Source organism: Chiroxiphia lanceolata, chromosome 15 (assembly GCF_009829145.1).
Source record: "Chiroxiphia lanceolata isolate bChiLan1 chromosome 15, bChiLan1.pri, whole genome shotgun sequence".
In the NCBI taxonomy this organism is placed as follows: domain Eukaryota; kingdom Metazoa; phylum Chordata; class Aves; order Passeriformes; family Pipridae; genus Chiroxiphia; species Chiroxiphia lanceolata.
The window spans coordinates 8323204-8344026 of NC_045651.1; the positions used below are offsets into that span (position 1 = coordinate 8323204).

Below are 20823 nucleotides of genomic sequence, written 5' to 3' on the forward strand. Positions count from 1 at the left end.
CCACCCAAGATTACACCTTCCTCAGCTTCCCATCCTGCCAATTTGCTGTAACACATCTTTGTAGAGCTTTACATTTTTCCTGCATTCATTTTGTTTTATTCCCTCCAATTGTCTCAGTTCCTCTCTCTAATTTATAATTTCTTCTTTCCACTTCTGTCCTTCCTGCCGCTTGCTGAACACAGATTTGTTTTAATTTACAGGGAGTGTGTTAGTGCAATCTGTTTCATTAACTTAATTCGTTGTATTTTGGCAGTTTCTAAAGGTTCCAGGATAGAAACAAGACTCCAGCTATGCCAATCACTATGCAGACCAGCCACTGTAAGACAAATCCCATCCTAAGGAGATTACAGGTTAGATTTAAAATAAATAGAAATCAAATGGTGGTCAAAGGAATTTGGGATGGAAAAAAAATTATATAGTGAGGGCTTTTTTGTTAAATTTACAAGTTTCATCCTGCATCCACATGACTACTGTTAGCATGCTTGGATTTAAGGGTTGCCTATGTTATCATATTTCTGTGGGCCATTAGACTGGTACATAAATGTCCTTATTTACCTCTTTTGGAAAGCACGTATAGTACCTTCCAACATTCAAATGAGCTGTTCGTGTTGTATTTTAAGACCCCACAGTAGGGTCGAGCACATAATCTCCTCTGTTACTGCAATGGAGCAGCTGTGAACAAGCCATACACCCACAATTGTTTCCTATGTGGAGCATGGGGGTTGCTGGTGACTCCGGTGGGTGTAAAAAGACATCAGTTTGCATTTTAATGGCCCGTGTCTGCCACAAGCAACACCTGCTGAAAAGGTGGAATCCAGTAGGACTTGCAAGAGCAAATCTTCCATTTTATGCCCATCCTTTACATAAATCTGAGCTTAACATAACAAAGAGCCTGCTGGGCTGAGCTGTTGGATCTGAAAGTCCAATCAGCTCAAGGGCTGAGTAGTTTCTTTGTCTTAGTTGGTAATTTCTTGTAGGCTCAGGATTTATTGCCCCTGTTCTCTGGCGAGCTCAGCAGCCCCAGCTGTCTGCAGTTAAACGCCAAAGGTACAGAATATCCGCAAGAGATAAAACCTTTGTGGTTTGTAGCGAGGACCGTGACCCTTCCGGCCTCCCCTGCCTCAAAGGTGTCTGGCAACTTCGTTTCTGCGAACTTCTGAGTGCGACTGTTTGCAATCTTTTGAAACAGAATCAGAGAGCAGCTGTGGCTGCTCCACCCCTGGAAGTGTCCAAGGCCAGGTTGGATGGGGCTTGGAGCAACCTGGGATAGTGGAAGGTGTCTCTGCCCATGGCAGGGGGTTGGAACGAGATGGGCTTTAAGGTCCTTTCCCATCCAACCATTCCAAGACTTTAAGGGAAAACACTAACTCCTTTCCTCCCCTTTTCAAGACTGCGTTTTCCACTTTACCCGATGTTCCTAAGTCATGCAGCACCTTAAAGTGCTGATTTATCCCTCGAAAGGCAGCAGACTGGATCCCCCTGAGAGGCGAGCTAACCCCTTTAAGCGGCGAACTGGACACCCCGAGGGGCGAGTTCACCCCCCTGAGGAGCGAAGAGACGCCCGCAAAGGGCGCTCCGATGCCCCTGAGGGGCGCGCTCCACCCCTCATGGCCGCCCTCCCTCCCGCCCTCGCCATCTTCCCCCGCGCGCTCCCCAGTTCCCGCCCCGCGACAGACACCTGGTGCCGCCAATCACCGCCCTCCCTCGGGAGCGGCGCCTCCCTCCGCCAATGAGATGTCGCAGCAGCCCCACAAGCCCCGCCCCCTCATTCACCGGCGGCCTATAAAGTACTAAGCCACGCCCCCTCTTCCCCTTTCCGACTCCGCGCTGAATGAAGCCCCCGCTGGCCAACGGGAAGTTCCCGCGGGGTTTGACGGACCGCTGCGTCGTCCAGTAGAAGAGCAGCGTTGCGGCGCGCCCGCCAATCGGACGCCGCCTGCGGGCGCGGGGGGCGGGCCCTCCCTCCCCACGGGCCGTGGCCGTCGCTCCCGCGGCTGGAGGGAGGCGGCGGAGAAAATGGCGGCCATGGCTGCGGAGGCGGCGGCGACTGCGGCGGTGCCGGGGGACGGCGGTGCCGGCGAGGCCGAGCCCGAGATGGAGCCGATCCCGGGCAGCGAGGCCGGCGCGGACCCTCCTCCCGCCGTCAGCGAGGCCGTGGAGTCGGCGGTGCCGGATGGCGAGGAGGCCGACGGCGGCAAGGCCGAGGAGCCGCCGCCGGTGCAGCGCGCCCGGAGCCCCGGCGGGACGCGGCAGCCGGACGCGGGGAGGACGGAGGAGCCGCCGCCGTCACCCCGCAGCCCCGCAGTGGAATCGCCGCGGTCCGAGCCCCGCGCGGCGCCCAGCCCGGGGTGCTCGGAGCCGCCGCAGCCCTGCCCGCCGCCCGAGCCCGCCCGGGAGCCGCCGCAGCCCTGCCCGCCGGCTGCCGGGGGCTCCGCGGGGCCCGGGGAGGAGCCGTCCCGGCCGGAGGAGGAGGAGCCGGATGCTGCCGCCGCCGTGGAGCCCGATCCGCCGGTGCCCGCGACCCCGGGCGCGGGGGAGGCGGAGGCGCCGGCGCTGCTGCCCGGCTCCGAGGTGCGGGTCACCCTGGACCACATCATCGAGGACGCCCTGGTGGTCTCGTTCCGGCTGGGAGAGAAGCTTTTTTCCGGGGTCCTCATGGACCTCTCGAAAAGGTGAGAGCTCGAGGGGAGCCGGCTGAGCCCCCCACCCAGTGCCGGGGCCGGGAGCCCGCCCGGAGCCCCCCGGGGCGGGATGGGGGGCGGCCCCCGGGACCCTCGGGGCAGGGGCGGAGGGGCACGGCGGCTGCAGTTCCCCCTGCACTCCACTCCCTTCTCCTCCCATCCCATTCCCTCCTTGGCCCCGGTCCGCCTGGGACCGAGCGCCTGCTATTCGCCGGGGAGCGGAGCATCAGCTCCCGGGCATCCTCCTCCTCCTCGACCCTTCCAGCCAAGGGTGGGAAGGGCCCGGGGAATGGCAATGGGAAGATGGGAGAGGCGCGAGCACATGGGCACAGCCTTTGGGCTTGGCTGGGTTTCCACGGCGCCTGCAGCATCATCCCTGTGTGCCTGGGAAAAGGACCCGAGCTACAGATGTACGAAACAGACTCAGAGATCTCTTTTCCCTGTTCGTTCTGGCTTACATTGCCTAGGTAACCTTATTTTTCAGTACTTACTTTTTTCAGAATAATGGTTTTCAAGCCAGGCTGTTGCAGTTATCATTGCAGTTATTAATTAGTACTAATTGCTCCTTGTATGCAAGGAATGAGTTGACGTTTATTGGTTCTTAAATATCCTTTTGGATGGAGGAGATTGTTATGTATCACCAAATAACTTATCAGACAGCCCTATCAGACTGAGCTTTAGGGTTTGCTTCTTTTCTTTGCCTTCCTATAGCAAGGGGTTCTTGGGAGACCAGAAATCATTGTGTCTTATAAACAATTTAACTACTGTTTACAGGTGAAAATACCTCTTCATCTTAGTGTTTGTTTTTTAGACTTATAAGGACTATACAAATACATGAGAGAAGAGTGAAATTTGACCAAGGTTATTATTTAAAATAATCGGTATGCAAAACAAGCAGTGCTTTTCTCCCCCAAATTTAAGCTGTATGTATGGGCATATGTATTTTTACGCTCCTTTTACATGTTTAATAACTTCCTATAATATCCAAATTATCAATACTTCCTAGAAGGAAAGTGTTTGAGACCAGCAGTTTTAGCCTGGGCCTTGCTATGTGGTTGGGTCTTGTCACACAAGGCCTTTTCTGAAACTCGGGTTTTGGATAATACCATGGAATTAAGTTTTAAATTTGTCAGTTGCTGAGGTATAAAATGCTAAGCTACCAATTTTTCTTTTGAAGCCAAGTACTAAAATGTGGTCTACCGACTGCACTCACTTGGAGCGTTAAATAGCATGTCAAGGCTGGGCAGAAGGTGATGAAAATTAAGTGGTAATCCTGGGTAACATTGATTCTTTTGTAGGTTTGAAGTTGTACCAGCAAAATGGCATTGTTGCCTTGGTCAGGAGGGTGAGGCACTTGGTTCTGTGTTTCCAGGGGTGAAGGAAAATACCGGCTTCTCCCTTACTCCTCAGAGAGATTGGACCTTCCTGAACACACGTTGACCACAAACATCCCCTTGTTTTTTTGAGGTTCTTGTGCACTGAGGGTCCTTTTGTCATGCAGTAGATCTGCAACCCTTTGCAGCAAAAGTCAGTTTGCAGGGTGGCTGCTGCTCTTGTGCCTTGGTGAAAGCATCTCCATTCTCCCTGGTGCCAAACACAGCCCCGGGACAAACCTTTGCAGTGGGAACTGTGTAAATGCCATGAGGAAAGGCCTGGGCTATTCCTCCCAGATTCTCTTTGCAGTGGAACCACTTATTCCTTCCTCTCCATTCATGTGATCTTCCCATGTAACAGAGGTGCTTGTTACATGGGAATTCAGGAGGTGAAACATAAACTCTGAAGGCCAAGCTCTGCAGAGGGACTGGACAAGAAGAACTGAGTTTTGAGACATAAGGTCTGTAATGTTTGGCTGGTGACAAGTGAATATTGGTAGATAACAGGAGTCTCTGTTCAGATGCCTCAGAGCAGGAAATGCAGTGGAAAACGAGCTCTGTTTCTACTGGATTGTTTCTATAGTCCAAGAACTTGCTGCCTGTAATAAGTTGAAACATTATGAAAAACAAAGGTGTTACATGAATGGCCAAATTTGAGTCTTACCACTTCAGTGGTGACTAAAGGATATTACTGTTTAGGTCAGCTTTTTATTGTATCTGTTTAGTTTTATTTTGTGTAGCAGCACCTGGACTTGTAGAACATGAACATATTCCAGGAACGTCCTTCTGTATCTATGGCAGGTCCTGGAAGTCTTGTAACAAGTTTTTCCCCTGGACCAAAAACTAAAAAGAAGGCCAGGGTTAAATGAAAACCATCTAAATTCCAGCATGCATTACCTGACAGCACTGGGAGTTCCAGCAGGGAAGATGGGTGGTTCCTGAAATCCATCTCATTCAAATGCTTGGGAATAATCTTACAAACATTCCTAATATCAAAGGGATCAATATTTTAAGATTGACAGCTCTTATTAAGTAAAAGTGAAAATTTGTGTTAGAATTTACTCATTCAGTAGCTTGAAAAAGTGGCTGATGTGTTCACTACACATGCTAATAATGTTTGTATACTCAGAAGAAAATAATTCCTACTCCTTTTTGGATCTTACCTTCTCCTTCCCCTCCAGAGCAGTGAAGGTGCTACTTCCATACAGTACTAAGAGCAAGTTTTAATGACTGTTTTATAAACCTGTTCACTGGACTCTTTTTAGTCTTTTCTGGTCATATTCTGAATTACTTGAACTTCACAGTGAAAGGAAAGCAAAATTATGCCCATATATTTCTGGTTTTAAACTTTTTTGGCTGTTTGTGGGTTTTGTTATTTTTTTTCTCCTTAATTCCTTTTCCATTGTTGAGATGATGCATTGACTTTGCATTTCATTCTTGTGGACTTTGATATGAAATCAGGGATATTTGTATCAAAGGCCTGATTTTCCTCCTACTCCCTATAAACATGACATCCATTTAGGAGTTTATAACACAAGCACCTTGGTGTTCAGTGGACTTTATTCCTACATTTATTTGAATTAAGGAGGTATTTTCTCTGCCTGTACTAATGGCAGTCTTGTGAATCTGCTGCACAGGAAGTTTTGAAAATCAGCAGAAAGGAAGAGAAGGTTGAGTGGAGACCTCACAGCCCCTTCCAGTATCTGAAGGAAGCTGGAGAGGGATTCTTCATCAGGAACTTCTAGTGACAGGACAAGGGGGAACGGCTTCAAACTGAAAGAGTGGGTTTAGGTGGGATTCTGGGAGGAAATTCTTGGCTATGAGGGTGGTGAGGCCCTGGCACAGATTGCCCAGAGAAGCTGTGGCTGCCCCATCCCTGGAAGTGTCCAAGGCCAGGTTGGACGGGGCTTGGAGCAACCTGGGATAGTGGAAGGTGTCCCTGCCCATGGCAGGGGACTGGAACGAGATGAACTTTAAGGTCCCTTCCCACCCAAATCGTTCCATGTTTTTATGGGATTTAAAAGTCCTTGTAACCTACCTGTATCTGGCATTTGCCTGACACTGTTTGCTTAGGGGACAGGAGATGTTCATCCCACCTGCTGGGTCGGAATTAGTGCAAATCCTGCTCTGCACCTGGAGGAAGTAGGTGGTACGAAAATACCTGATGAGTGTAGCATTTGTAAATCTTAAAATGTAGGATTTAGTTTTGGTTTTGTTTGTTTTTCTGGAGAGAAGATAATTGTTTCTGCATTTTTTTTTTTCCCTTCCTAAAGATTAGGGGAGGAGGGGGATTAAATTTATATTCTGTTGCTTTGGCAACAGTCAGGATTTGGACTTTTTATTGCTTTGTCATTTGACTAAAATATTCCTTCTAATTCTAAAGAGGTGATGGACAAGTTTCTTGTCTTTTTCTTTAAGCAAGTTCCCATCTGACTTCTGTGTGCTCATAATAGCTCTTGAGGGAGAAAGAAAGAACAAAAAGTTGTTTTGTGACCTAAAAGTCTTAGATATCGAAAAGATGTCCAGTGTATTCCTAGTAGACAGGTGTTTGAAATTATGTTTATTGGGGTTTGGTTGTGGAAGATAAGGAAAGATTTCCTGCAGCAAGGTGTGCATGAACTGTATGATGAAAATAAACTTTCATAGGCAGCTTCCAATTCTTAAAGTCCTAGAAGCAGTTTTCAGTTACAGCATTCTTTCTTGATGACTCTTGAATCCTGTTTGCAAAGTGTTCCTACAACTCACCACTTGCTCTCTTTTGTAGCTTCTCAGAAACCTAAAGGAGCTGGGTGAAATTCTAGCATTTAAGGAACATCCATAGCACCTCTTTGACATTTGTTTTCATTATCCCCAGGGCACCAGAAGCGTAGGTGTGATGTGAGTGTGATGTGAGTGTGTGTGGGGGGGGGGGGTTAACAGTGATTTACATTTATTTTGCTAGTGACTGACAGAGGTTTTATTGAATGACAAAGGTAGCCTCACTTAGAGGGTGGGATGAGAGTGAATGATTGGGGTTGGAAGGGATCTTAAAGCTCATCCAGTTCCAACCCCCTGCCATGGGCAAGGACACCTTCCACTGGACCATGTTGCTCCAAACCCTGTCCAGCCTGGCCTTGAACACTTTCAGGGATGGGGCAGCCACAGCTTCTCTGGGCAATCTGTCCCTGTTCTGTACCACCCTCCCAGTAAAGAATTTCTTCCCAATATCCCATCTAAACCTCTCTGTCAGTTTGAAGCCATTTCCCCCTGTCCTGTCACTCCAGTTCCTGATGAACAGTCCCCCTCCAGCTTCCCTGTAGCCCCTTCAGACGCTGGAAGGGGCTCTGAGGTCTCTATACAACCTTCTCCTCTCCAGCTGAACAGCCTCAACTTTCCCAGCCTGTCTCCATAGGGGAGGAGATCCAGCCCCTCAGCAACTTCGTGGCTCCATGAAGTGTTGAATCAGAAGACTTTGTGATGTTTTTCATCCTATCATTTTCTATGATTTTGTAGCTTTTCAGCTTCTCTATGAAAACTGTCTCTATCAACATCCAAAACTTTAAGTGTTATTTGTGGTGTCTTATCAAGTGCTTTTTGAAAGGCTTTCTCATTTTCAAGTTTCCTCTTGGGAAGTGGAAATAGCTGACAAAACTGGCCTAGCTTCTAGTATTTTGCTAATATAGTTATAAAGCACATTAATACTGCAAACACTTGCCAATCTGCTTCTGATTTTGAACCAGTACAAGGAGTGTGACTTTTCCTTTTCTCAAACCAGGAAGCTCTTACTGGTAAATTGGGTGTCTGGATTGTGTCTCAGGCTTCTTTCCTGAAGTATCATCTGTAGTCTACAGCTGTTCTTTGTTGGACTGGGATGTAATACAGTGTTCCTCTCTGTATTTCAGCAGCATGGCTTATCCTGGCTTTCTAAGGGTTCCTTGATTGACTTGGCTCAAAGTGTTGAGAGATAGGTCAGAGATGAAATTTTCAATCTGCTTTCATTTTTATTTTCTTTTGTGGGACTGATGGATCTTGGCACTGAATTGGCTTGAAGTTCATCCATTAATCACTGATGTCATTCTCGTCCATGTGTCTTGGATCTGACTGGTATGTGGATGAGGTGTATATTCAAGGTGTATATTGAAGTGTATATTCCAGGTATTTTCTCTTACTCATAATATTTTGCAATTGTGTAACACTTTAAAATATATCAGCAAATTTCTCAGCAAAGTGTCTATTCTAAAGTGCAGTAGATGTTAAAAGATACTTTCAGTTTAAACAGACCTTCAGCTTTATAGAGATGCCAGTAAAATTGTAGTAGTTAGTGGAAAGCCTAAACTCGAAGCATTTTGTCTTTTAAGTCCTTGATAGAACTCTGGGTTACAAAAAACTGAAGGAAATTCTGTGAATGCACTCGTAAATCCTTTCTGATGGAAAGTTTGTGTTGCCTCCCCACTCTGTGAGGACCACCTCTGTTATCTTCAGCCTTATCAACTCAGAGCTTCTGTCTCCACACTGGATAATTCTTCAGAGCCTGCATCAGCATCCTGACTCCAGGGACTTCTGGGAGTCATTTCCTTGGAAGCTGAAGTCTTTCAAAGGGCTTCTAACTCCATGGAGAGGTGCACTGTGAGCTAATGCAGCCTTGGGGCTCTTTGCACATTGGTGGCCATTACTTGGTTTCTGCTGGGGCAGGGGTTGCAGCAGAGACCCAGGTTACAGCAATCAGGAGTAATTCAAGTCACCTGCTGCCTTAGATACTTCTCACCAGCTTTCTTGGGATACTTCTCAAACTCAGGTTCTGTGCATGCCCTGCTCTTGTCTTTCCTCTGTCCTGAAAAGTGCCAGAAACAAGAGAAACAAGAGCTTGGATTTCAGGCCAGAGCACCTGCTTGTAAAACACCTGTCTTTCCGTAGGTGAGCTTCCCACTGGTGTGTTTAGATGTGGATTGTCACATATCATGTAATTTGAACTGTCATGTCTTTGACCAAATTTTCCTTGGTGCTGAGGCAATATCTTAATGTTTTGCTGTTTCTGAGAGTCCCTCATCCCTTTGCCATGTTTTTAGAGCTCTAAGTGAAATATACATTTTCTAATCTATTTAATCTGGTGTTAACATTGCTCAGGAGGTGAGTAAAATGTGGGGTTGATTGTTTGGCTTGTGGGAGTGGTTTTTTCAGGAAACTGCCACTTAAAGCAATGTGTTCCATTGTTGTGCTTCATCACACCAAGTAGATCCTTCATTAAAAATATGTTGTTGGATAATCTGTGGTTTGGATACAGATTACTTTGAGGAGTTCTGCAATACTTAGTGTTCAAAGAGCTACGATCTAACTGTATATTACATTGAATATTACAATTTAAACCCTCAGTTTAGATACCTGAAATATATATCCTTAGCTCTACGTTATTTCAGCATATTATTATACTCCCAGCATTCAGGGTCTTAGAACTTTGATCCATGCAATAAAAATGGCCTCAGTTGTTGCTTGTCTTGGCTTTTGCAGAACACTAAGGATGATACTGAGTACAAGAGCAATGCAGAAATAGGCAATAGGAGATTGCTGCAGTTCTGACTTAGTGGTGAAGATGAGTTTTGATCGTAGTCATTTACAACAGACTTCATTTAACACTTGAACACTGGAAGTTACTGTGCTTTGTTGGCTTTAATTCAGTGTGTCCACAGACAAATGGGAAATAGTTCTGAACTGGTTCAGTGGGTTCTCTCCTTTGGCTCTTCTTGGCAGAACAAGGTGCTTTTTCATTTCTCTTTCTTTTAGTAGAGAAGTAAAAGACATTGGAGGCTAAAGATGAGAACTTAAGACTTACATGTAGTAATGTAAAAACACTTTGCCCCAGGGTGTACTGTTTGGATGTTTATGTACATACAGGTTTAGATGGGATTTGTTCCTTATGTCATGTTTATTTCTTAAAAAATACTCTTTAACTGTGCTGTTTTGCATACAAATTGAGTAATAATGTGTATTCATTGTAGTAATTTTGTAGGATTTAGATTTGAAAAAAGTAGTTTTATTTTCCTTGAAGTTCTTAAGTTTTAATGCCTGTAACACAAAACTGTATAATTTTTAGTTTTGGTACCCAAACTGGCTTTTAGATGCCATGGCTACCTGTTAATTAACTTGCATTTGGTAAGCTGTGGAAATAAAGCCTCATTTTATCATATTTCTGTCTCTGCACATCCTGGTCAGTTGAAAGCTCTTTTCATTGTAAATATCATTGAACTGCCAGAATGGATCTCGTCTACCCCATTAGTCTCTTACTTAAATATCGGTCCTGGTATTCCTGTTGCTATTTATGTCTTTAATGAATATGTATATTAAAGGGATATCTGTAGCAGAAATATGATTAGATCCTACTGATTGCCCTGGTTACCTGAAAAACCTCTTAGGGATAAGTTTCTTTTACACCATCCTCTCTTAAGAGGTGCATTTTCAAAGCAGAAAAGAGCCAGGACCCTTATGCAGGAGAGGAACTGGCAACAGAGAAAACTGGTTCTGATTTTGCACAGGTACAAGGCAGCAGTGCACTGCTTTCCACGACTGCCTTGAATTAGGTTGAAATACCTATTTCTTAGTTTGTTTTTTCTTTTAACACTTCAATTTTAGATCCCCTGTCAATGAATCCTTCCCTCAAGTGTGATGCTCTGAGGTAGAAGTGAGTTAGTCAGGAGTGGGGCTGTTCAGGGGGCAGCTAGAACCTGGGCACTGAGGGTTTTTTTTTTTTAAGCAAACAGTAATTAAGTATATATTTCCAAGAGTAGCTTTTCTGGATGAAAATAATATTTTGGGGACAGATGAGACTTGGGATCAATATATTAAAAAAAATTAGTTTGTTTTAGAATAAAGACAAGGCAATTCCTTACAGTACTTAAACGTGCAACAGGTGACAAACAAAATATGTGGGTCATCTCGGTGATGTAGGAACTGAAATGGTTTCTCTTCAGAGGTGATCTACAGCCCAGTCATTGACTGATGTGAAGTTATGGCACAACTGAGTTTTGTTGCTTGGATTTTTTTTAACAGGTTTTTTTTTTTTCAGTAGCCTTTTAGTCCTTTTTCATCTCTGTAGCGGATGAGCCAAATACTTTTGCAGTTTTATGTCTAACCTGCCTACGCGTGTCACTACTGACTATTTCAACCTTGTAGCTGGTATAGCAAAATTTATTATTGTGGTTATATGAGAAGCATTTGTCTTCAAGGTCCACGTACTAGACATGTGAAAATAGGATTTGAAATCCCAGTACATGCAATAAATACTTTTGCTTGCTGTTGGAGCAGTTAGATGCTGTGTCATGCTTTGTCTTGAGTAGGTTTAAGATCATGTCTTCATTCTCCTGTTTCTCTTAAGAAAAACAAATTCTTCTTTTCTTGCCTTATTCTTTGTCTTCATTCTCCCCTGTATCATTTACTGTTTCATTTGTAAGTTTTTCTGCCATTGTTTTCTCTTCTTAATTTTCATGTCATTCTTCCAAGTTGCATAACTGGAGAACTTGATTCTCCAAGAAGGAAGCAGAGATAATCTAGAAACTGCATGTTTATGGATGCAGTCTGCTGTTGGATGAGGCCAAAGAGAGGGCACCATACACTGAGCTGTTGGAAATAATACTCAGTCTCTTGGCTTTTGCCACATTTGTCTTGTGCTGCAGGTGGACTGTCTTGACTAGTCATGTCTGTATGTACTGACACACCCTTTACAGGAATAGGGTTGTGCATAACTGGCACTAAACAATATCCATTAATGGTCTCGAATTCCCCAGTTCATTCATTTTTAGGTAGACAAAGGTGGGAGATTCTAGTTCATCTGTTAAAACAGTACCTTTTGTGAGGCAGACTCTGCCTTCAGAGATTCAATCTGGATTGTTTTTGTGTCTGACTAAAGCAGCTTTGCATCTTAGGTAGAAATTCCACTTTGGCTGTCCTGTTCTTCAGCTTTGGCCTGTGTATTGTGCAGGTGCTTGAAGGAAAGGAGAGTCTACAGTGCAGTATTAATCTTTGACTTCATAGTATCAGTCATATGCTGAGGTTCCATCAGGCTTTTTTATGCCTCTGGAGTGGTAATCGTGCTGACTTGGCTTGTGAGGCAGTAGAACAAAAACTTGGGAAAAGAGAGATGAAGTACTTAATTGGGATCCTTCTGGAGAACTTGCAGCCCTCGTCATCCGCTTCTTCCTAGTCACTACTAATAATGCTTAGTTTCCTAAATCAGAGTCAGCATAAATGTCCTCTGGGAGAAAGGCTTGTGCACTGGACTCTGGAAGTGTCCTGTGAGGGCTTGGAAATGCAGTTCCTGAGGCAGTGAGAAGAGCTGTAAGGGATGTTTCTCTGCGTTGGGTTTGCACATTTGATGTTCCACTCCTGTCTAGTTCTACTCTTGAGATGTTTGTCTGGACACAGCAGAGGTCTTTCCCTACCTTGTTTTCAACTCTTATCATAGATTAACTTTTTCCCAAATCCTGTAATCTTTATCAGGTGATGAAAGATAGGATCTGGATCTGATCTTATTTCCTCTTGGAAGCTGAAGGTCTTGATGCAAGGAACACTGAAAATATTGCTAATCTAATTATTGTCAGCTGATAGTTTTTTTTTAAATCCCTACTTGGAATTGAATAACTTGCTCACAATCCTCAGTGGAAGGAAAAGTGTTTGTGGAAAAGCAACTTCTTTACACTTGATGGACTTGTGGGACTTTAGGGAACTTAAAACTTAGTTATGAGTGAGTCCCTGGTGGTTTAATGCCAGACTTAAGGCTGGAAAAATGTCTGTATGAGCTGCTGAATGTTTATAAGTCACTGTAGCCCTCACTACTGCAGTGGTCTGTGTTTAGTTCTGCTGCTCCTTTCTGGGAGACGTGTGGAATTCAACTGGAGTGGGTCCCAACCTCAGAAATGAGGTGTTGAGGTAAAGAGCACTACTCAGCCCATGGGCCAGGACAGAGCTGCTCTATGTATCCCCTGGGCTCCTGCTTCTGTCTCCAGGGTTCAAAGGTGGGAATGTAACATGGAAAAGCATGGGCATGTAAATTGTCACGTGTTGAACCTTCTTTCTCTTGATGACAACTTTGTTTGGGTGTCCTTTGCTTAGGACTCTGCTATTTCTGTTCTCCTTCTGTAATGAAGTGCAAACTGGGTGGATAATTTAACCTTGGGTGAGTTGTTCGTTTCAGTTACAACTTTTAGATGTAAAAAGAGGCTTAACAGTTAAGCAGGACAAACAAGTGGTGGCTTTGGTTAGGGACAGTGTAAATAACCTTCTAACACATATGATGACTTTTTTCAAAATGAGTTTTGAGGGAGGCAACTTGGCCAGAAAAGATTTTAAATAAACTTCAACTCAATCAGTTGCAGCTGAGCAGCCACAGTGCAACACGAAGTAGTGTGAACCTGAGGACAGATCTTGGGGAATAACTTCATTCTCCTGTCACGTGGGGTGGGATAAACATTATGGTGTTTTAGTGATTTTTTAAAATGGAAGATTTGACATTTGAATTGCAATTCCTTGTCCACCATGTTACTGCACTAAGCTCAAAGTATTAAAATACCAACTAATAGGAGCCACACACCGGTGTGTGAGTGGGAGTAGGAGTCAGGCAGTGCTCGGAGCAGCCCGGGGACAGCTCTGTGTGAGGCTGGGACCTCACTGGGGGATGTGGAGTGGAACACAAGGGAGGTGAAATAACCTTTTATAATCCCCCCTGCCCGCTTCTGTGGATTGAAAGTTACAATGCTGAAAAAGGAATGTATTTTTGGTTTCCTCTCAGGAGAAGACCAGCATGATGCCGTGCAAATGGATGAAATGCATTGGCTTCCCCTGGAATTTCTCCTCTGGCACAGCCCTTTGCAGAAGGGCTGGTACCTGTTGGGCCATGTGCTGCCTTTGTCACTAGAGGAAAGTTAAGCCAATGCCTAATTCCTGCTGGGATTTTTTATTCTCCTCAGATCAGGGTGGAGACAAGTTCTGTGTTAGTCAAATGGGGCAGGAGAGATCTGGATCAGAAGTGATTCTAGTCTGGAGAAAAACAGGGAAAGGTTTAAAATCTTGTTTGCTCACAGAACAGAGAGGAATGGTTTGTACTGAGTTGCAATGAGGATGCTTTTGCTGGGAAAAACTCAAAACTGGTAGGCTGGCGAGTTTTGAGCTGTAATGCATCAGCTGATCAAGTGCTGAGCTTTTGTGGATGAAGAGTGATGGCACTCTGTTCAGTGCAAGGATTTATGCAGTGCAGATTTGTCTCAGTTAAGTCTGAAACATTCATCCTTTTCTGATATGCTAAAAATGGAAGGATTTTGTAAAAGTCCCTGAAGATACCTTCACATAAAATTGACTTTGTGTGGAAAATAATCTTGGGTAGATTTGGAGTTGGTGGGATGAGTTTGTATGTTTGTAAGTGTTTTCTATAGGTATAAAGTTGATTCTTTTACTACTGTCAAGGGGATATTTTTGTTACATTTTCAGGGCATCTTGTTGATGCAAGAGGAACTGATGATAAGTGAAGTTGTGTATTTCTAGTTCTCTGCTGACTTTGCTTTGGTGTCCTGCTTTTTCAAAGCTTCCCATAAGGCTGGATATGAAGCTTTTAATTTTCCTGGGATTCATGTCTTTCACATGCTGGCTTACCTAATGCAGACAGGTTTTCAAATACTTTGTAACAAATGCAGCCAAAGTTCCCTCAAAACATTCAGTTTTATTTTTTTCCTCTCTTTAAGGTTCGGACCCCATGGAATCCCTGTGACCATATTTCCTAAAAGGGAATACAAGGATAAACCCGAAGCCATGCAGCTCCAAAGTAAACCATTCCAAGACGAGGCACAGGTGAAGTGTGAGTCTGACGCTGCAGTCCCTGATGACTCTCCCCTCACACAGCCATCAGAGCCCAGCATAGCTAAAAGCCTATGGACTTCTAAACCACCTCCTCTCTTTCACGAGGGAGCACCGTACCCTCCTCCTTTGTTTATCAGGGACACGTATAACCAGTCAATACCTCAACCTCCACCCCGGAAAATCAAGCGGCCCAAGCGTAAAATGTACAGGGAGGAACCCACTTCGATCATGAACGCGATCAAACTACGGCCCCGGCAGGTCTTGTGTGACAAGTGCAAAAACAGTGTTGTTGCAGAAAAAAAGGAAATCAAAAAAGGTGGCAATGCAAGTGACTCTTCAAAATACGAGGATAGTAAAAAGCGAAGAAATGAGAGTGTGACTACTGTGAATAAAAAACTTAAGACTGACCATAAGGTGGATGGAAAAAGCCAAAATGAAAGCCAGAAAAGGAACGCTGTGGTCAAGGTTTCAAATATTGCCCACGGCAGAAGCAGAGTAGTTAAAGTTTCCGCACAAGCAAATACTTCAAAAGCGCAGTTAAATACAAAAAAAGTTCTCCAGAGCAAAAACATGGATCATGCAAAAGCTCGGGAAGTCTTGAAAATGGCCAAAGAAAAGGCACAAAAGAAGCAGAGTGCAACCTCCTCTTCCAAAAATGCACATTCTAAGGTCCACTTCACACGGCGTCTCCAGAACACCAGCTCAGGTTCCCTCCCGCCCCGATTGCGTTTAAAGCCACAAAGGTATCGGAATGAAGAAAATGACTCTTCTCTCAAGACAGGACTTGAGAAAATACGGAGTGGCAAGATGGCAACTAAGCCCCAGTCTCGCTGCTCCTCCACCCGCTCAGCAGGTGAGGCCCCTTCAGAAAATCAGAGCCCCTCAGAAGGCCCCGAAGAGGCCAGCAGTGAGGTTCAGGACACGAGTGAAGTGCATGTAACTGTTGATCAGGATGAACACCAGACACTGGGCAAGAGAGGCAGCAAAAGCAATATAACGGTTTACATGACCCTTAATCAAAAGAAATCTGACTCTTCCAGTGCATCAGTTTGTAGTAGTGATAGCACAGATGATTTGAAATCCACCAACTCTGAGTGTAGCTCTACTGAAAGCTTTGATTTTCCTCCAGGCAGCATGCATGCACCTTCCTCCTCCTCCTCCTCTTCGAAGGAAGAGAAAAAGCTCAGTAATTCCTTGAAAACGGAAGTCTTTTCCAAAAACGTCTCTAAATGTGTCACACCAGATGGCAGGACCGTATGTGTAGGGGACATTGTTTGGGCCAAGATTTATGGCTTCCCTTGGTGGCCAGCCCGTATCCTTACCATAACTGTGAGCCGGAAAGATAACGGCCTTTTAGTTCGGCAGGAGGCTCGTATCTCGTGGTTCGGCTCCACTACAACATCTTTCCTTGCTCTTGCACAACTCTCCCCCTTTTTAGAAAGCTTCCAGTTGCGCTTTAATAAGAAGAGAAAGGGTCTGTACCGCAAGGCCGTCACAGAGGCAGCCAAGGCTGCTAAGCAGCTCACCCCCGAGGTTCGGGCCCTGCTGACGCAGTTTGAAACGTGAACATGGAAAGTAAGGTAGGCAAGAAACCTGGAGGCTCCACAAAATCCATAGCCTAGTTAGAGAACTACCATGAAGGACTTGGCGAGTCAGAAGTTGCACTCGGTTGACTGCTCTTTTTATACTAAACTCGTTCCATTTGTAGCGGTTTCTTGACAGTTAAACGAATTGAACATGCAATCAAAATTAGCCTAAAGTGAGGACTTCAGTATTTTTCAAGTGAGAATTTTTTTTAAGGAATAAAAAAAAAAAAAAAACCTCCTCAACCACCCGATGCATAGGAGCCATAGCCTCAGCTGAAAGGCAGCTGATTTGCAGGGAATTTTTTAGTAGTTTCTACCCAGTATATAACTAGTTGCTTTGTGGCAAAGGGTTGACACAAGGGATGAAAGTAGTAGCTGTGACTTTTTTGTTTTATTAGGTGGCCCATCAGGGAAGTGTAGAAATGTAAGCCTTGTCTAAATGGTCTTTAAAGATTATTTTAACTAGTCTCTAATGGATTTAGTCTGGCCACTCCAAGGGGGTTCAAAGCCTGCTTAAACATCCGGAGGCGTGTCCTGATCCGCACAGGCCGGGTTAAATGGCGTTAGAGATGTGCTGAAATTTTTAAGGAAGAAGAATTCGTGTGACTTAAAGACCAGATTAAATGGGGTTTTATCGTAGTGACCACTTAAACACTCAACCTTTCTATGCACATGGGGGCACAACTATATCGCTTCAGGGTCTGAGAAGTCGAGGGATGCCTGTAGCTCTGAGACAAAGCTGAGGAGTCGCTCAGTGTTTGGGATCAAGGGCTGTTAATGCTGCATAGGTGTGAATCATACTGGTCTTTCTTCCTGAAGAAATCTTTCAGGCCATTTGCCTGGAGGTTTAGCTTAAGAGAGGCTTTGTTTTGAATGTGTAAATAATCAATTGCTGAAATTGGTCAGATTTTCTCCTGACTGGTTGTTCCTAAATTCTTAGGATACGTCCTAGTAAATTACACTTTGTGAATTGTCAGATGTGTAATTGTTGCATTTTGGATGTATCTAACTTCATTTTTTTTTTTTTTTAATATTTCCGTTTAAGGTATCTGTTTGCAGGTCAGAAAATGAGAATATGTAATTGTGTAATGCTCTGAAATGTAAAAAAACAAACTGTAAATAAAATTGACTAAATCTCAATTATTTGTGTGTGTTTCTCAAAAAGCTTTGAAACAAATCCAGGATGTCAGAGTACTTTATCTGTATGCCGGATTTAGAGGACACTCTTAAAAAAGTAAATTGTCCTTTTTCATGCATTCTTAAAGATAACTGCTTGATGTAAATACTATTGGTATACTTCAGTCTTAATTTGGAGATTGAGCAATTATCTGTCCCTATTGTTTCAGAACCAGCTCTGTAGAGGGCTTTCTGTAAAGTTTATCAAATTTCTCCCTTAATTAACTTTTGGTCCGTTTGTTTGGACAGAGACTGTGGATAAGGTCACTCGTACAGTGGGGAAATGTTTTCAGTTTTCCATCTTTCCAGCCCAGTCAGACCCACTTTCCATGGCCACCTCAGCTTTTCTTGCATGTTTTTTGCTCGATATTGGGGCATTTTCATGCAACTGACTTGACTTTTTTTTCTTTGAGTTCTGGTCCTTATCTGACCATGTGAATTCCTGTCTCTCCTCCAACCCACTCCTGCCTCAGCCTCCTGAAGAATCTTCCCACCCTTCATCCCAAAGCAGTTTTCATCCTGCAGTTTTCCATAACTGCCCATGTAGGCAATCATGACAGATGTAAAAATTTAAGCTTAGGCTGAAATTAGATTTTAAATGGACATAAAAATGGGGGTAAGGATTTAATCATCAAACCCTTAAACATTTTTAATTTCATATGTTAATGATACTGTCTGGTCTTCCCAAATTATTCATTTTCTTTTCACCTTTTTTAATTATTCTTTTGTGCCCATAGAACTAATGGAAGTCTAAAGTGTTAAACTCATGACTGTTCAAATTTTCCTCAAGGTGACAGTCATTAGGTACTAATTAAGCTTCCAAATCTACCTTGGCATTCTAACAGTTCCCAAAACCCCCACTGGTCAATGCTTTTTGAATGCGATAAACACACAATAAATTTCATAATGTCAAAAAAAAAAATTGGAAAAAAAAGATCTGTTTCACTTTTATGTATTCTCTCCTGCAAACAGAAACAGTTTATTTAAGTAAAGAAACCGTATTTTGTTTTTAAAGCAAACTGCTTTTTGGATCAAGAGCCCATACAAGGTGTGTCAGATGTCTACACCAGTTCCTTGAGGTTTAGAAGCTCAAGTGAACTGGTTTTAATTTAGCTGTTCTGAGCCAAGTAGTGGTGAAATCAATATTGATATTGTTATTTTTTCTTTAGAAGACCTGGAAGCTTTGTACTCTTACCTCTTAATTTATATAAAATTAGAATAGCACTAAGAGCTTACGTAGGCAAAGTTTGCTCAGGTGTTCACTGGGGTAGCAATAGGCATGAGAGGGCTTTCTTTAGGTTGTTTTGTGTTCAAAAGAACTGTTTATGAAAGGCATTTAAAGAGTCAGCTTTGATTTATGCTTGATCAGTTTTCTTAAGTTTTATAGGGAACGTGCTGTGTCGCTTCAGACTTAACAGGTATCAAAAAAAATAGATTTGTTTTGTTGAAAAAAATTACCTTTTTTTACAACATCATGTTACGTTAGGTTGAAAATATCCTCTTCATGCTCATCCATGATTTTCCTCTCACTCCAAATTAGCAAATCCTGTGAGGTAACAGTTTCCAGGGGATGAGGTGTTGGGTTTAATGTAAAGCCTGGTTGCAATTTGTGACTGTGGTTGTGGCAGGTGAGATGGAGCCTTGAAGGCTTAGACAAAACATGCTGGTTTAGCTACAAACTATGAAAAAACCCCCCTGTTTTTATGTGCCTGTGTGCTCACAGCAGTGCCCACTGTGGAATGCTGCTCCTGGAGCTGGGACACAGTTCTGAGTTGGAGTGATGCTTTAAGTGACTTATCAATAACTTATCCATAACTCCCTCCAGGAGCTGCCCTGTGCTGGGATAGGGCATCTGTGTGAGGAAGCAATGGGTACAAACAGTCTCAGGCTGTGCCAGGGGAGGTTCAGGCTGAACATCAGGAAGAATTTCCTCATGGAAAAGGTGGTCAGGTACTGAAAGGGGCTGCCCAGGAAGGTGGTGAAGTCCCCATCCCTGGAGGTGTTCAGGGAACAGCTGGATGTGGCACTCAGTGCTCTGGTCTGATTGACAAGGTGGGGATCAGTCACAGGTTGGACTTGGTGATCTTGGAGGTCTTTTCCAACCTAAATGATTCCATGATTCTGCCTTCAGAAGGCAAACAGCAGTAGAAAGGGCGACTGTTACTTTTCTATCAGCTTAATAGAGTAAATTGCACATGATGCCTTTTTGACTTAATGAAATTCCTCAGTGGAGCTGTTGAATATGTATGGCCTTTCAATTTAGGGGGAAAATGTGACAGGGGGTGATGATTTCCTAGTACAAGAGTTCTGTTCTTCTGAAGATCTTTAGCTTCAGTTAAAATGCTTTGGGAGAGAGTAGTTATTTTGAAACTTAGACAGATTTCCTTTCCCAGGAGTGTTTGAAGGTGTGAGCGCTTCAGGAGTGAAGCTGGAAGCAATGGGAGATGTTTGTATGTCTCTGAAGTCATGCAGGAAATCAAACAAATATTTGTTATTTTTCTAATTAGAGTTGTAATTTTATGTCAACACTTCAGTGAGATAATCATCTCTGATGATGTTTAGTTTGAAACCTACAGAACCACCAACTCTCTCCCTGGGAGGGAGGTTTAGTGGGGGTGATTTAGGTCTGTGCAAGGCTGAAAAGGCTTTTTTTTTCAGAGTATGTTGTAAAATATTTTTTTCCAAGTAGTTTCTAAACGTGATTAGGATTAAGAATAGCACAAGCGAGGAAGAGGTAAGGGTTGCTTTTTTGCATTGCTAGCCTTAGGCTTGGTTCTAGTTAACTCTCTTAAATCCTGAAACTGATTTCCATTCGTGTCCTCTAAGCTGTCAGAGCAGAATAAGAACATGAATTTTGGAAAATAAGTCTCAGTACCTGCTTCTCAGTATTATCATCTGTCCTTAAGCCTGTTCTGTGAAGTACTGTGAAAAAATAGAGCTACCTCCTTGGCTGAGGAGTTCTGGAAAGGGGGAGACTGATAATCAGAGAAAGGCTATTTCAGTCCATCTTTTTCATTATAACTGTATTCCAATAAATGCCTACAGGAATGATCAAATTCAGTCAGTGCAGTGGGATCACTACACTGATCTGTAGGTACAGACTGAGCTGGAAGGTAAGTGGAGTGAGCTCATGGTTAAAGGGATGGCAGTGTGTTGTGTCATAATCCATTTGGTAAAATGGCTATGACCACT

At 43.8% G+C, this 20823-nt stretch overlaps 1 protein-coding gene across 5 annotated transcripts in view; it reads left to right on the forward strand.

The window, feature by feature from the left end:
* The first annotated feature begins 2016 nt into the window (after positions 1-2016).
* PWWP2A (PWWP domain containing 2A) overlaps positions 2017-20823 on the forward strand; it is a 31932-nt gene continuing 13125 nt past the window's right edge. For 2 of the 5 annotated variants that reach the window (XM_032702716.1, XM_032702715.1), the window contains exons 1-2: positions 2017-2672; positions 14755-16449. In XM_032702716.1, the coding sequence (XP_032558607.1) occupies positions 2017-2672; positions 14755-16435 (2337 nt within the window). In that variant the 3' untranslated portion in view covers positions 16436-16449. Of the gene's footprint in view, positions 2673-14754; positions 17596-20823 lie in introns of those variants that run through there. The other 3 variants (XM_032702717.1, XM_032702718.1, XM_032702714.1) reach the window with 2 other exon arrangements.